Source organism: Solanum pennellii, chromosome 11 (assembly GCF_001406875.1).
Source record: "Solanum pennellii chromosome 11, SPENNV200".
Taxonomy (NCBI): Eukaryota; Viridiplantae; Streptophyta; class Magnoliopsida; order Solanales; family Solanaceae; genus Solanum; species Solanum pennellii.
In genome coordinates, this window is record NC_028647.1 from 3,828,155 (window position 1) to 3,845,862 (window position 17,708).

At 33.4% G+C, this 17,708-nt stretch overlaps 3 protein-coding genes across 3 annotated transcripts; 1 reads left to right on the top strand and 2 right to left on the bottom strand.

Annotated features, from left to right (window-relative positions):
* The first annotated feature begins 387 nt into the window (after nt 1–387).
* On the top strand, nt 388–4,470 carry LOC107004693 (kinase-interacting protein 1-like). The gene is made up of 2 exons (XM_015203001.2): nt 388–692; nt 1,531–4,470. The coding sequence occupies exons 1-2, from the start codon at nt 599–601 to the stop codon at nt 4,254–4,256; spliced, it is 2,820 nt and encodes a 939-aa protein (XP_015058487.1). The 5' UTR covers nt 388–598; the 3' UTR covers nt 4,257–4,470.
* A 141-nt stretch (nt 4,471–4,611) lies between these two features.
* On the bottom strand, nt 4,612–6,870 carry LOC107004695 (nicotinamidase 1). Its single transcript, XM_015203003.2, has 5 exons — nt 6,675–6,870; nt 5,594–5,777; nt 5,380–5,513; nt 5,106–5,291; nt 4,612–4,969 (listed from the first exon to the last, which is right to left on the bottom strand). The coding sequence occupies exons 1-5, from the start codon at nt 6,828–6,830 to the stop codon at nt 4,874–4,876; spliced, it is 756 nt and encodes a 251-aa protein (XP_015058489.1). The 5' UTR covers nt 6,831–6,870; the 3' UTR covers nt 4,612–4,873.
* Nucleotides 6,871–8,012: 1,142 nt separating this feature from the next.
* LOC107004694 (protein ecdysoneless homolog) lies at nt 8,013–12,179 on the bottom strand. The gene is made up of 5 exons (XM_015203002.2): nt 10,855–12,179; nt 9,614–9,934; nt 9,055–9,188; nt 8,548–8,714; nt 8,013–8,358 (listed from the first exon to the last, which is right to left on the bottom strand). The coding sequence occupies exons 1-5, from the start codon at nt 11,979–11,981 to the stop codon at nt 8,176–8,178; spliced, it is 1,932 nt and encodes a 643-aa protein (XP_015058488.1). The 5' UTR covers nt 11,982–12,179; the 3' UTR covers nt 8,013–8,175.
* Nucleotides 12,180–17,708: the final 5,529 nt, after the last annotated feature.

Genomic DNA, 17,708 nt, shown 5'->3' on the forward strand with positions numbered 1-17,708 from the left:
CTGTTGTTAAAAGAAATTTATCGAATTACGGATTTAGAATAACACGTGAGTAATTAACAATGAAATTGTTAATAAATCGAATAATTTATAAATATTCATAAGCAAAGAGATCAACAGTACACATCTCAAGTAATTGAAAGTAAAATATAATTATTCAGATATCACAAGGACCAAATCCAACTTTAACAATAATCAAGGGACTAAAAATGCTATTATCCCCACTACTATTTTTTTGTGAAAAAAAAGCTAGTAAACTATTTAAGAATAGAGAAGGGTCCAACATTTATTTTGGTGCTAAAGGAACTCTCAACCATAAAAACCATAATTAGACATTAAAGCCAAACAAGAGAAACAAAAACAAAAAAACACATCATAGTTTGTTAGTCCCTTTCAACTATTTTTTTCTTATCATTTTTCATTAACAACAAAATTTCTCATGGATTGAAACTCTCTCTCTCTCTCTTTCCTAAACAAAAAAAAAAAGAGATACATTTTTTGTTATTTTAGGGAAAAAAAATAGAAAAAAGAGGAAGAGTTTCATATTTAATTTGTATTTTTTTGAAATTTAGTAGAAAGGAAGATCAAGAATTGGTTGAAAATGTTACAAAGAGCTGCAACTAATGCTTATTCATGGTGGGCTGCTAGCCATATTAGGACTAAACAATCCAAATGGCTAGAACAAAGCCTTCAAGGTATGTTTTATTTTTCGATATTCGAGAAATACTATGATTAGAGTTTTGAAACTCGATAGATAATGAACGCGCACTTTGTACTTTAGCATGGGGTTAGTACCTTTGGATTGCTGAGGAGGAAAAATGAAATTATTTCAAATATGAATAAGATCTGTCTTGTTACACCTAAAATTTTGTGTTGACAAATTTGCAAATTCTTCCATTTTCTTATTGTTTATTTAGTTTCAAATTACAATATAAAAATGTTAACATATGAATTGCACAATGTTATAAAAGATAACAAAAAAAATCCAAGGAGATTGTTGGTACCTGTAGGTATAGGAATAACATCATATTGCCATTTTGATTTCTATGTTCTTTTGTAGTGTCGTTCTAAAAGCTTTCTTAATATGGTTTTGGCTCGTAACGACAACAACTATATCTCAGTCCCAAGCAAATTAGAGTCAAGTATATGAATAATCACTAACTATGTTCGTTCCATTAAGCTCATCTAGTCAAACCAATGGTTTTGGAAAGTTCTAATAGTATTTGTGTCATTCTAAAACTTTTCTTAACATGGTTTTGGCTCGTTACAACAACTACATCTCAGTCCCAAGCAAGTTAGGGCTATGTCGTTCCATTAATCCCATGGTTTTGGCTCGTGGAGGGTGGAAATGAAAAGTTCTAATTGTACTTGTGTCAATAGTTTTATTAACATAGTTTTGGCTCGTTATAACAACTATATGATCAGTCCCAAGCAAGTTAGGATCGGGTATATGAATCATGACTGAATGGTTTTGGCTCGTTGAGTCACGAGTGTGGAAACCGGAAGTTCTAATTGTAACTCGTGTCATTGCAGATATGGAAGAGAAGGTAGAAGATGTGATCAAGCTCATTGAAGAAGATGGAGATTCATTTGCTAAAAGAGCAGAGATGTACTACAAGAAAAGACCAGAGCTAATAAACTTTGTGGAAGAATCTTATCGTGCCTATCGAGCGTTGGCTGAACGATATGACAAGTTATCGAGGGAGTTGCAGAGTGCCAACAACACCATTGCAACACTTTTTCCAGAACAGATTCAACTCGCGATGGATGAAGAAGATGATTATGGTACACCAAGAATGCCAAAGAACTTCCCTCAAGTAGCAACAACTGGTGCAAATATACCAAATGTTCCTCCAAAGGCTCCTGTTAAAGACATGAAAGGTCTGTTGAAAACAGGCACACTGCAATTTCTAGGCAAGAAAACAGCTAACAAAGCAAGAGATGCAAACAAAGAAACACCAAAATCTGGTTTGACTAAAGATGAGGCGCTTGAAGAGATTGACAAGCTACAGAGAGATATACTGTCTTTACAAACTGTGAAAGAGTTTGTGAAAAGCTCTTACCAAAGTGGGATTGCTAAGACGATGGAAATCGAGCACCAGATTGTTGAGAAGCATCAAAAGATTTGCAGTTTGGAGGATGAATTTGGTGAGGCTCGGGTTATTGAGGATGATGAGGCTAGGACTTTGATGGCGGAAGCAGCATTAAAATCGTGTCAAGAAACGTTGGCTCAGCTCCAGGAGAAACAAGAACAGTCCACCAACGAAGCAAAAGAGGAGTTTAAGAAGATAGAAGAAGCTCGTAAGAAACTTAAGTCATTCAGGCAAAAGTACTTAGGTGATCCAGCTGATGAAACAGAACCAGATGAAAAAGATGATGAATCTGCTGGAGTAACAGATGTATCATCACAATGCACGAGCCAAGAAGAAATCGGTGAGAAAATGGAGTCGTTGCATGGCAAGATGAACGAGCAATTTGATGCAAGCTCTATGTCATCTCTAACAGTGACACAATTGGCAGAGAAGATTGATGAGCTTGTGAATAAGGTAGTCAGCTTAGAAGCAGCAGTTTCAACACAAACTGTTCTTATTGAGAGATTAAGAACAGAAGCCTGTGGACTCCACACACACATTCGGACTTTGGAAGACGATAAGGCAGCTACTCTGACAGGGGATACACACAATCTGAACGTTAGAGTGACCGTGCTAGAGGAAAAGTTGAAGGGTATTCAGGATCTAAACAAAGACGTTGAAACTCAAAACAGCAGCCTTAAGACTCACTTTGCTGAAGCTCATAACAGTCTTGGCCAGTTATCGTTCAAATTGACGAGTGTGAAACCAGATGAAGAAGTTGATGAGACGGACTCATCACAAGATGAAGAGGAGGATCTTGCTGATATCAGGTTACAAAAAGAGCCAGAAAAGAAAGAAAATCATGTTAGTGCAAGTGAAGCTAAGAAAGAACAAGATCCTGTTAGTGCAAGTGAAGTTAAGAAAGAGCAAGATCCTGTTACAGTTGTTAGTGATAAAGAAGTTCAGGAAGATACAAAATCCCCAAAGAAACACGTCGAACTTCTAGAGCCAACAGTAGCTGAAAAAGGTGAAGAGAGAGTCTCATCTAAGTCTGAAAGTAGTGTTCATCATGAGCAAAAACCACTGGAAGACGAGGAGAAAGACGATGACCTTACATGGCAGCAAATGCTGTTGACTGGTTTGGAAGATAAAGAGAAGATCCTCTTAACAGAATATACAACAATTCTCAGGAACTACAAGGAATTAAAGAGGAAACTAATTGAAATGGAGAAGAAAGAAAGAGACACTGAATTCGAAGTCACGTTGCAGATAAGAGAGCTAAAAAGTACTATTTCAAAGAAGGATGAAGAGATAGAAAGTTTACGTCTAAAGTTAAGTCTTGTACAAGGAAATGCTTCTGAAAGTTCAGAGTCGAAAGAAGAAAAACATCAAGATCTCAATCCTTCTGATGATAGAAGCTTAAAACCTGAGGACACGCCTAAAAATGAAGAGAAGGATGAACAGGATGCCAAGATCATTTTGATTGATCAACGTTCATCCCTCTCGCCAGTTGAAGAGAAACTCCGGATGGGCATTGATGCATTACTAGACGAAAACTTGAATTTCTGGCTAAGATTTAGCTCAGCATTTCATCAGATTCAAAAGTTCAAGACCACAGCCCAAGATTTGCAGGGCGAAATAACAACACTCAAAGAAAAGGAAACAAAAGAGGGAAGCTCCAAAACAGACATGAAATCAGAAATCAGGCCCATATATAAACACCTGAGGGAGATTCAGAATGAGCTAACCGTATGGTTAGAACAAAGCTTGTCACTAAAAGATGAACTGAAACGTAGATTCTCGTCTTTATGCAGCATTCAGGAGGAAATCACAAAAGCACTAAAGGACGGCGTTGAAGAAGATGAAATCAGATTCAGTAGCCATCAAGCTGCAAAGTTCCAAGGTGAAGTTTTGAACATGAAACAAGAAAACAACAAAGTTAGAGAGGAACTAGAAGCTGGTGTAGAGCATGTAACTACACTTCAAGTAGATGTTGAGAAGACATTAAGAAAACTAGATCATCAGTTTGATGTTGGTGGAAATCAACCACAATTAACAAACTCAGCAAGTAGATCAAGGATACCTTTGAGAGCGTTCATCTTTGGAACGAAAGTAAAGAAGAGTAAACGTTCATTTTTTCATCACAATAGGAAATACCAGGTCCTGAAAGGTGGAGTACCTTTATAGTTGTCTTATTTTTTTTTCTCTTTTTTCGGTTTTCCCCTTTGTTCTCATTCTTCTCCAGGTATTTTTTCATGTATCTGGATAGGCAAGAATGTTGGTCATACTTCTTTTTTTTTTGGTTTTGAGTGAGAAGGTTTGGGGATTGTATGTATGGTCTTGATGTGTAAGTTAGTGTAAACAGATAATTTATATAACAGTACCATTCTTCAACTTGTAACTCTTACTCAGTTGGTCGTTGATTTCATAAACTGAAAAAAGAATCACCTTTATGATTCTGAAGGTGCTTCATCTAACCAAGAATTAATACAATACCGCGAAAATACTAGTAACGTGGGAACAAGAAAAGTTTAGCTGCATATCCAACTGAACAATCAAAGTTGTCTATAGACAAATTTATTTGGCATCGAAAACGTGATAGTTATTACAATATGGTAGAAGTATTAGTAGTTTTGGAACAAGAGAAGTTAGCTGCAGAGCCAACTGAACAAGAAAAGATGCATATGGACATATTTATCTTACTACTATAACTTAAAATATACTAAGCAGTGTCTGCAATAGCTGTAGCAGTGTCCTTCAGAGTTTCGAATGAGAAATATGGATCTAAATCTCATTGTTCAAAGTTATGTCTCGTTGGTTGTCGTGTCAAATGAAATATGTGAAACTACTTTTGCTCCTCTTCCTTTGGCCATGTAAAGGCCTATGTGATGCATGAATTCCTACATAGAAAATGATGGGAATGGTGAAATTGTCAATAGACATTCGAGATTTGTTCCCGTGAAAAAGAAGAGTATCTGAGGTTCAAGTTTTTATGGCTAACAGCCCAAATGCATGTGTATATACTTATCAGCTCACCTGTGGATGAGGTAAAGCTCCTTTTATATTTCTGGCAATCTGGACTGGAAGATCATAAGTAGCGCAGCCAGGGGAATATACAATCAGGTCTTTCAGTGGGGAGAGAAATCCACGGTTTCGTGCAGATAAGACAGAACACACAAAATCAAGCACGCATATGTCCGTGCATATCCCTACAACCAATATCTAAACCAACATATTGATACTCACAACATCAGATAGAAATGGAATGGAAACAAATTTTGATTAAATTATGAGATATGGCGATACTTACAGTTTTAATCTCATTAGCTTTCACCCAATTTACAAAGACATTAGATCCATCTTTCTCAATCGAGCCAAGGAAACCATCAATACAATCCTTGCATCGCACTGTCACATTAGGTTCATTTTCCAACCACTGCAGTGCTGCAAATGATGATAAAAGACCACATTCACAAAACTCACTTTTAACCTGAAAGGAGAAAAAACACGAAGGAAATACTAACCAGGAACCAACTCAGATTCATCTGTTCCAGCGATACAATGAGGAGGATTAGGTGGCTCAGGCACATCAGGATGATGAGAATCACGAAGAGCATAAATAGGCCATTTCTTCTCACAGAACACTTTTGCAAGTTTAACTGACTCATCAACCATTGCTGAAATTTGTCTATTTGGTGTCACCGGAGCCTATAGCAAAACAAATGGCACAAAATCACAATCTAACTGATATATGAGGAATAAGGATCACATGAATTGCTTAGCGAAACTAACGAGTTATCCACTATAGTCACCAAAATAGTCGAAAAACAAACATTAGAACAACATACGAATAGAAAGAGAGAGAGAACAAAACAACTCAAAAAAGATAACATAGATTGAACGAAGCTCCTTACTAGAGTGCAAGGTTCGATTATCACACTAGATTATCTACCCTGTGGATCCTGAATCCCAAGAAATTACATTGAATTAAGAAAAACAAAGATGATTTTTCGAAGCACACTTGTATGCAAATAATTTTCACTTATTTCCGAAAAACTGTTTGGATATAGAATTGTTTTAAGATAAATTTTGGAATTTTCCAGAATTTGGAAAACTCCAAAAAGTTGTTTTCACATTTTATTTTTTTTTTGCTTAAAATCACTCACAAAAATTCAAAAAAAAAATTCCAATTTGTACACATGTACAAACACAACTCCAGTTTCCAAATACATCATTTTCCACTTTAAAAAAAAATTCACAATTTTTATATCCAAATGCTTAAACTAGGAATTTCAAAGTATTTCCTTCTTCCTCTTTTTTTGGTTGAGAAGGAAAAGTATGAATTTTTAATGTTTTCACTTTGGTGAATACCGACCGTACTCGAGATGCATACAAATTGACCACACAAATCATATAATTATGAATTTCGAAGTATTTCCTTCACAAATAGATCGATCCAAACAGAACACGACGGATGTAATATACAGATTCGTCTAAATTCGTTATTTGTTTTTTTGTGCAGTCTATTTCCTATAAATACAGAAAAGTATATACGTTAATATGAAGCTTAAAACTTAGATTAAATGATTGTGATTATAAATTTACCAAATTGCCAGCTCCGACGGTGCAGAAGCCATTAACGATATCGACGAGTACGAGACCGGTGTTAACATCGCCGGTGAGAAGCAGCGGGTCATCTTCCTCCACCGGAATCTCACTCTTCAGTAAGTCAATCGCAGCCTCTTGCCCCACTGTTCCCATCACTGATTTTTTTAAAGTTATTTTCTGTCTTCTCCTTCTCTCCTATTCATATGGAAAAATTAGCTACTTTTTTCGTCTCATTTTATGTACGTCATTTTTTTTTTGTTAATCTAAAAAAAAAAGTCACATTTTCTTATATGGTAAATATGTAAAAGTATAATTTCTCTTTTATCCTTGTTGATGCCACTTAATTTTAAATAGTACTCTAATACATTTATAAAGAGTGAAAAAAAGTAAATCTACTTTTAAAGGATAATTTGGTAAACATTTCAAAGTCTTCAATTATTTTTTAAATTCCGTATCTGGTGAAATGGTGCCACATAAAATGGTACGAAAGGAGTATATAGTAATATAAAACTTATTTAGTTAAAATAACAATATTTAAAAATATTTGTTTAAAATATCATACTGACAATATTTTCAAAAATAAGTTATATTCACATTTATTATTTTTTTGAATTTCCTTTTATTAATTAAAAGATTCAATAATTGGATCACACTCTAACTAATAACAAATTTAAAATAAAAAACAAATACAATATTCTTTTCTCCTTTTCTCAAGTCATTCTCTAAAACAATTCTCACCTTTCGATTTCCCTAATGTTCTTTATTTTCAAGTAAAAGTTATTTCAAATTTGATTCTTCAATAAAATCTATGCATTAAGTAAAGGATTTTTTTGATTGATAAACAATCAGGTATACATTATTTCAAACTATACGATTTAAGAAAGGATACAAAATTTTAGTAAATGAAATATATACACGGTGAGAAAAGTATGTCAAATAACATATAAAACTATAGGTAATGACCTTTATAAACAAGGAAAAAAACACCTTTTTAGCAACTTAATATTTCCCTCCCTTGATTTTTTCAAGTTTGTTGTTTCTTAATTATAGCGTTAAGTTAAATAAAAAAGAAATACATGAATCAATCCATAACAAATTAAAAAATATTGTTAAGAAATCCTATTAAATGTTAAAATATTATTATTTTGCAAACTTTCCCTATTAATATTGATTGGTGGATGTTTTCAGTCTAGAGTTGCAATATGTTGTTTGGTTGATGTTCTAAGTCAAAAAGTCACAACCAAAACCTACTACTTCACTTCCTTGTCATGATAAATTTCGTCAATTATTGTGACTTATAATATTTTTTTTACATAATTTATCAATATATATAAATTATTTGACGGTCAAAAAAGAAAAATACCACATAAATCCACCTTCTTCTTTTTTCTCCGTTTGAAGTTAAAACATACATACGTAATACATAGTATTGTAAAGATTGCCGTTTAGAAAAAGGCAAGGAAAAGAGAATGAGGAAACAAGTTTGTGTATAATATGGTTATTTCCCTTTGCTAGCATCTGGTGGTAGCTGTAGACCCATAAGTCCAAGCAAGTTAGAAGCAGGTCCTGGAAGTCCATCTTGAGAAGAAAACGAATCCAGGAAATTCTTTACAAGATTGAAATCAACATCTACAGGACTGAAATCCTCCTCTTCCATGTTTTCTGCAGCAGTAGATGTTCCCTGATACATATATTTGGTTCAATGAGTGAACGTAGCAACATAGACGTAAATACAAATGCAACGAACCATAACAATTTCCATGTTTCGTGACATAGCGGGGCATATCAAGCAACAAGCCACATTCTCTATTCGTTTGGGGCAAATGAATCAACTGTAAATTTAGTATAGCAGGAATAAGTGTAGACTAACCTCATCTTTCTTTATGGACTCTCCATTTGCGCGGACAAAGGTATTACTTAGTGTGGTGCCTTTCAGTTCTTCATTCAGAGTGTCCGAATACGAATGCATGAAAGCAGCACCTCCCTCATCATTATCATCATGTGGCTCGCCAATATCACTCTCATCTTCAGATTCATCTGCATGTGCAGTAGATGTCATTTTTGCTTCTTACTCGGCGTTCTTTTAAAAGAGGGAGGGGGAGGACATGTAGATGATTTTTTTTCCTTGTGATGTGCGAACATATTATAATTTTAAGCATAAGCCCCCACCCCAAAAAAGAATGATAGTGGTTGGAAAAATTGAAAGATAAACCAAAAGCTCTGAGATATCAATCTAGACTAGGGATTTCCATTGGCATAGAGCCACTGATGGTATAAATAAGTGACAAATTCTAATCTGCATGTAAAGTTAATATATAACATTTTACTAGTGTTACCAAAAAGATTGACTTGAAGAAATTACAAAAATCTCACTCACCAAACTCCATATCTGATGATGACCCTTCTTCAATATCAACATCACTGCCAATGTCTTCATTGCCCTGACCCCTCATAAACGATTCCAGGTCTTTCATAAAGTGATCGACATCAAAGTCCACTTCCTTTACATTCCTATAGGAGACAGGATAGGCCAAAATAAGTTACTAGCTCGCTTCAATGTAATAGCCCACAAACCACACTGAAAAGGTAAACAGCCCTAGGCAAGCCCCGTGTGAGAAACTCAACCAAAAAGGCATGCAGGTTGTTTTGAACCTGTGATCCCCCATTTGGGAAATCACTTACTCAAACCACCCTCGTAGGTGACTTCATATCTATTTGACAAGGAACTTAATATTTATGATGAAATTGATGACAAAATCTCTTGCTAACTATCTGATCTATCTTTACCCTTGCACACCAGAATACATACAAAAACGACCAACCCAAAGTATAACAATAGGATACTACAATGTAACCTCTCATCAGTAAAAATAAGATAAAGAAACCAAGCATATGCCACTTCATGTGTTGAAATGAGAGAAATGAAGCACAAAAACCTGTCCTCTGGAACCTCTGCACCTTCATAACTGGCCACTTTTGTGACAAATGCTTGCATAGACTTCGATATATCTTTTAGATCAAAATTATCAGAATGATTGCTGGGCCCATCCTGCTCTTTTGATTTCTGTTTCCTTTTTGAATTGTATAGTTCCATCTCCTTTTGCCTCTCTTGAAGAACGGAATTTAGCTCATCCTCTCCACCATAAAGCCATGAATCATCATCAGATGGCGGTAGCTCCTGATCCTTAAAGTCATCAGCAGAATCAGGAAGGGCAAGGATCTCATCGATTCTTCGCACTGGAGCACTTAGTATACCACTGTTTTTTTTTTCAATATTGGTTAGTAGCAGGTTAAAGTATACTTATGACACACAAGAACGTCTCAGACAAGAATCATAAAAACAGTACTATCAGCATATTGAGCAGTAAGAGGAGAGAACAATGAATCAAGCAGAGAGTATAAAGTATCATTACAGTAAACAATATGACCATGTCACTTCATAGAATTTTCAAGCTTTCCTTTCAGTAAGGCAAGAAATAAATATCCAAAGACTAACAACTTCTCTAGGAGATTCAGATCTCTACAAAATCCAGTTCCAGTTTTTTTTTTTTCTTTTTTAATAAATAAGGCACAAGGTTCATAAAATATATAGTATGTGTACACAAATTCTGTTATATAGAAGCTTCAAATTTTCCTTTTGACATCTAGGACACATGGGGAAGTAAACAACAATTTGACCTCATTATTGATAATTCAGGGATGGACAGTCATAAGATTTCGAATCATCGAGAAATATAACTAAACAGACACAGAGATTTCGAATCATCGAGAAATATAACTAAACAGACACACCCAAGAAACTTTTTAGCCTAGGACTCGTGAAGCTGCAAATGGCACCATATAGATCCTGATAATGCAATGCTCATATTTTACCCGATATGCAGAAATTATTTTGATGATAGGAACACTAAGAAAAAGTTTAACCAATCTACAGATATCATCAGTGATGCTCTAACGATGTCACCAACATTTTTGTTTTTGTTACTTAACAATAGTATCATTGAAACAAGCCAGTGCATACACCCTTCCCCCAGGCAGGGAAGTAATTAGACATATATACACCAAATTTCCAGATATCTAATCCCGTAGTACCAAATTCTAATCTGTCATCAGTGAGCATCATCTAGAATTTTACAAAAAAAAACATGACTTTTATACAAACTAATACAATAGATACCTTTCTCTCGCATGCAGTGAACTATTCTTGTAATACTCCTCAGCATTCTGCATCAATCTTTTATACTCCTTCGATCCTGGCAACAGCCCTTCGAAGTACCCACTCCGTTCTAGACTCAGCCTAAACGCATCCCATGTACTCCCTTTTCCCTCCATGCCCTGCCTCTTTTTCAACTGATAAATCATCTCAAATCCACAAGCAATCTTCATTCCCAGCTCAGCTTCCATATAAGCACCCACATCACTCCTGGGTGGCAAAGCCGGATAACATTTCGGCGCCTGAAATGTCTGCTGCACCAACTGTGCATACATTGCCCTAGACATCCTAACCAAAACTCGAACCAGCTCCTCCCCACTACCCCCATTCCCCAAAAACCTCTCCATCTCCGCCGCGAACTTCATTGTATCAATATCCCTATCGTAAAATCCTTCCACCGCAAGCGCAATCAAACAAGGCTCATGCTTTAACACTTTTGCAACTGACACCGGAACCCTAACCCTAACCTTATGCACATTCTTCTCCGCTCTATTGGGATACTCCTTCAACCTATTCTCTAACTGACGCTGCACTCCTTCAGGTGCTCTAGTACTACTCTCATTCCTTAACAAATTTAACGCCTCGTGGATTGATGGGATTGTGGGTATTACCGAATTAGGGATAATATGAAGAAACCCACCTCTGATAAAAACACGGTTCATTGCTGTATCAGGGTTAACCCAACGGGGGAGATAAAATGCAGTTTCGATCAATAAGAACTCCCCGTCACTATCCCAAACACGAATTGACACACTAGGGAAGTGTTTTGAGGTTTCGAAAAGGAGGAATACGACGAACCATTCGTCTTCGAGGTTGTCCCCGTACCGGAGTTTGCCGGAGAGATGGGGAGGGGTGGGGCCGGGGGAAAGGGTGAGGGTGAAGGGTTCGTGTTGCCATATGTAATTGGAAGTGAAAGGGGAGAGAGTTTGGAGGATTTGGAGGTGAAGGGATTGGAGTTGAGAAGTTATGGAGGTTGGAGGAGAAGTGGGGTTTAAGGTAAAGTCTGGGTATATGGAGAAGAATACCGTGTCGTCAGCTAGACGGGAGTTTTTCTGGGAGAAGATGTTGGCGTAAGGGTCTTGCTCCGCCATGGTTGGATGTTGGGTCGCCGGGAAATAGACCGCCGGTGACGGTGAGGTTCTGGAAATTGGAAGAACAAGTAGAGACTGAAAGCTCGAAAATTCGGGAATTTTCCGTCCCGCCTAATATTGGTTTTGTTCGTTGTTTGGGCCGGAGAGAAAATGGGCTCGCTCGGCTCACATCGTCATTTAACTTGTATTCATTTTGTTATGGTTGAATAAAGTTTAGTTTTTTTAGAAACGTTTTTAGTGAGTTTCAGAATGGAACGTACGAAAATGCTTCGGAGTGCAAATTAAAGACGTAAATTTATTAGGCGTAAGTCTTAAAATTTGAGACGGAAGGCTTGAACATAAAAACATAAGTCCTGGACGTAAAAAGTAAGCTTGTGCGTTTTTAATTTATTTTTTAAAACTTTTTTTTACGTTAAATCATATTTATAGTGTTGGTGTAGTGATATTTCTCAAATAGCAATTATAACTTTTTTTTCTTCGCCATTGATTATTAATACTTATCTCAAATAAAAATCATAATCATTGAAAGGTTTATTTTTACTTACTTTATTAGTAATAAAATTATAAAATTGAATATACATGAGACAACACCCTGTAGATCCACGAGATTTCCATTTTGCGTTCTTGGGGCTTACGCCTCGCCTTGTGCTGTATAAGACGTCTCGCCTCACGCCCCCACCTTTTAAAAAAACTAATGATTTATTTAAGTTCATGCAATTTAACAAAGTTTATATAAAATGACCAAATTTTTAATTAATTTACGTGAACTTCAATTTAGGTACATAAATTTTGAACATAAATTAATATTAAACATATCGTGAGTTCTCAAATTAGAAAAAATTATATGATCTAATGCATAATTTCATTACCATTGGAAGATCAAAGACAAATAAAATTACAATAAAAGAATTGAAATTTACATCTATTATTAAAAATAATTAATAGTATTTAATTGACCTCCCATTTTCATATGGTCATTGTGTTACCAAAACACCTCCAATAATTAAGGCTATCACATAAATAGGAATACCAGCCAAAAATCCAAAAAGTGGATAAAATTGATACACAAATCCAAAACTAATGGGAAAAAATAAGAACCTCATAGCAAATCCCAACAACTTCTTCTCCAAATGTTATTTTTCTTTGGTAAAAGACTTTGAGCTACAGATGATAAGTAGTTAGTTAAGAGTAATACGAATAAAATAAAAATTAAAAAAAAATGTCAACGATAATTGTAATACTTTCAATTTATGATCAAGAAGAAGGTTTCAACACAAAGTATTGTGAGGAGAGTTTTTTCTTCTTTTTCATTTCCATAGCAATAAGGGAAAAGGGTCTGATATACCTTTCAACTTTGTCATTTAGAGCTGATATACCCCTTATTATGAAAGTGGCTCATATATACCCCTACTTGTAAACAACTGGCTCACATATACCCTTTTCCTCTAACGAAAATGAAAAAAATAATAATTTTAATCTAATTTTTATTTTTTTTAAAAAAAAATATAATACCATATGAGTAAATTTAATCCTCGTGAAACATATTTTTTTTGACATTTTTTTGTTTTAATGACTAATTTATAATTATTATTTTGATAATCAAATTTATTTATGTTTCACTAATATTCTTGTAAAACTTATTGTACATGACCAAATTTTTTCTTCGAATACGAAGTTAAATTACAATACACACAAAAAAATAGTTTAATTTTTTATTCTTTAAACTAAGGAATGAAAGAAAAAACAAAATAAGAATAAAAAATTCAAATAATTATAATAAAAGAAGTCAAAAAATAATTTATGTATGAAAAAAATTAAAATATACTTTGAATTTTGATTGAAGAATCATATATACCCCTAAATAATTTTTTAAAAAAAATTAGAAGTAATAAATATAAATTTAAAACTAATTTTTTAACTTCCGTTAAATGAATGGTATATGTGAGCCATTTTATAACGGCAAGGGTATATGTGAGCCGTTTGTATAACGGTAAGAGCATATATGAGCCACTTTTATAACGAGGGGTATATCAATTCCAAATGACAAAGTTGAGGGGTATATCAGACCCTTTTCCTTAGCAATAATAATGATGTTGTTGATCGTTGAATGCATGAAGTTTGAAAATGAAATATGAATAGAAAAATTATAAAAAAGACTTTAATTTGAAAACTAAAGTTAGGTCGTGTGATGTAATTTATTTATATAAAATTGTATATAATTATATATAGGGGGGTTTGGGGGGGGGGGGTGTCAAAGAATAAAGGGACAAATTTTATGTCAAATCACTTGAAAAACACTTAGACGAATTTTCTTCGCACTCTCTTGGAAGATGCCTCATTTATTATAGTTGAAAGTTGTGCTTGTTGCTTCTTGGTGGGTTCATGGAACCTATCCGCTATTTTATCCGTCTTATTTTATACGTGATAGATTGATTCGAGCTAAAATTTAAGAAAAAAATATATTTAAAATTTATAGTCTAAAATAAATGATAAATATTTATATGACTATAATTGTTTTTATTAATAGTAAAATAGATATTTTAAAATTAAATTATTACTTAATACTAAAATATATCATTCTTTTAAGATTGATTAAAAAAAAACAACTCATATAAAACTTTTACTCATAAATCTTACTATATCTTTCGTAAATGATTTAAAAGTTCAAATCGTTTTTCAACTGTTGATATATAAAACTTTTTACTCATAAGAAAATAACACATGAACGAGCAAAACGTAGAAAAACATTCAAGTCTTTCAAATGAATTTGTATCGTATACATATAGTGATGTAGATAGTGATTGCTAGAATTTTAGCACTTGATCAAGCAAAAATGTAGAAAATCATCAAAGTCCGTCTAATGAATGAATTTGTATGGTATAATATGTATTGATAGTGATTGATATAATTTTTATATTATTGGTGAAATTTGATATATATTGATCTTTAATTTATTTGAATTAGATAAATTAAATTATTATATTTTATAAATTATAACATATTTATATCTACTTCTGTTACTAAATGTTTTTTTTTGTTTTCTCACATAAGTCCATGTGTTTGCGTTAATAAATCAAAGTGATAATGTGTATTAATTAATTTACTACATTCAAAATTCACGTGATCGCGCACTCTTTTTTATTAGAAATAATATTAAAATTTATGAATTATGAATTTATCCTCGATTTATTATCTCATATGTTATTGGGTGCAATAAACCTATACCTAATATTGTAATATTGTAGCTATTGCTCCCTACTTTGGAAAGTTCAAATTAGCTTTGTCATTGTTTTTTTGAAAATAATTTAATTAATTTCCATCTTAGCTTAATTAACTCATTTGATTTTTTAGTTAATATATAATTATTGCATTTGAAGAGCCTTAATTTGGATTCATTTACAAACTCACATATAATTTGTCTTTCTCAAACTGATTTTGGGGGGAATTTAACACATAACATTGAGATTGATACTAGTGTACAAACAAACACGCCTTGTTACTTCCTAATAACACAAATATTTTTAAGTAAAACTACGTATAATAAATCTTAGTAATTCAGTTCTATCTCGAATTCGTGAAATGTACCGAAATTTCGTTAGTAACTCAAACTTTTTCCCAAATGACCTCCCATTTTTCTTCACAATAATAACCCCTCTTCATTTGATCATTGCTACTACCAAAATACCTAAAATTATGACCATTATCTCCATCTTGATTATCACAAATGACATAGTCATAAAACACAACCCCACTTATAATTATGGCTATAATATGAATAGGAAGACCAGCCCAAAATCCAAAAAATGGATAAAATTGATAAACAAACCCAAAAATAATGGAAGAATACAAGAACCATATAGCAAATCCCAACAAACTCTTCTCAAAAGACTTATTTTTCGATGGAATGCTTCGATATATAGATGATAAGTGATTTGCCAAGTAAGCACTAAAATATATGAAAAAGATGAAAGCTAAGAACGAATAATGACTGTTAGAATATGCTCGATATATTGTAGCAATAAAATTGAATATGATCAATAAGGTTTGAACACATTGTAATGTGAATGGTGTAGAGTTTGTCATGAATATAGTTGGAGTTCTTCTTTTACAACTAGTTTGTGTATACATTATTTTTTATTTTTTTTGTGTGTGTGTGTTATATCTTTGTGTATTACATTTATATATAGAAGGGTTATGAATATAAAGTGGCAAAATGTCATGTCAATTGTCATATAGTCTTGGACATTATTTCAATTGAAGTAACGATGCAACTCCTATGAACCTTCTTGGAAAATACACACTTTGTGGAAATTGCTTCTTGTTTTCTTGGTTGGTCCTTGGAAATAGTGTGTTACTGTACTAGATAATACTAAGAAATTTTACTTTATGACTTTGGCGTAGGGTTCGTGTATAATTTATTCTTAAAGTTTTATATAGCGTGAACAATTATAATGACATAAATTTATTTTTAAACTTATTTTTTAAAAGTCAGTTATTATATATTAAAATTATCATGTGACTGGTTATACTTCTATATTATTCAGAAGTGAATTTATTTACCTCTAAAACATATAATATCACTTTCATATGTGAGGTGTATCACGCTCGTGCCAAATCAATGTCATCTTACTACCGTCTCAGATGTAATACAAATTTTGAAGAAAAAAAAAATCTCTTGTCATTCAATTGTTTCTTCTTTAAGGAACACCGTTATGGAACCACCACCGTTGCCATCGTATTAGTACCAGATTCATTTATGTCACCATCAAAAATTAAAATAGCCATCAGAAATTTCACCACATATGATCAAACCCACCATCGGGGTCACACTACCACTATAATCCTCATAAAAATTGTAAAGAGCCATCACAAAATTCAAAACCCATAACAAATTCATCACTAAAATCATATCATCATCATTCAAAAGTACAAAATTCACCATCAAATATTATATTCACCGTTATCAATTTATATTTTTTCGTCACCACCTTCAATTCCCTCTTATTTGCCACCTACTGTCCATCACTAATAAATTGATTACTAACTTTTTAAAACTTAGACATCAATTTCATCAACCATCAATGAAGTTTAAGAAAAAATCGAATATAATAAATATGGTGAAATTGGAGAAGAATTAAAATAGGATATGATTGAGGAGGGGAGGGGAAGATGATACTGGGGGAGGTGGGGTGGGGTGAGTGGATGAAAATCCGATATAAAAGATGATGTAAAATAAAAATACAAATAAAAAATATGAAGGAGATGCGGGTGGGGTGTGAAGAAGAAGAGGTGCGAGGTGGGGTGGAAAACAGATTTGATTGATTTATTTATTTTTCTAAAATGCCTTTCTTTTTTGTCACTTAGCTTTAGAGGAAAATAAATTTATTTGAGTAATAAAAGTGTATAATAACTCATTATGATAGTTTAAACGGAAAAGGTCCTAAAATACCCTGAAAGTATTGAAAATGGTACAAAATTACCCTCCATCCACCTATTGGCTCCAAAATACCCTTCTCACCCACCTATTGGGTCCAAAATACCCTTGTCATCCACCTTTTGGTTCAAAATTGACCACTTATTTAACGATATTATATTTAAACTATTTAAATATTTTTTAAAATACGTGGCGGTCAACTATTTATCATAATTTAACTTATTAGTATAATTTATAAATTAAAATCCACTACCCACCCATTACTAATTAAATCCCTCTAAATTAATGAACCT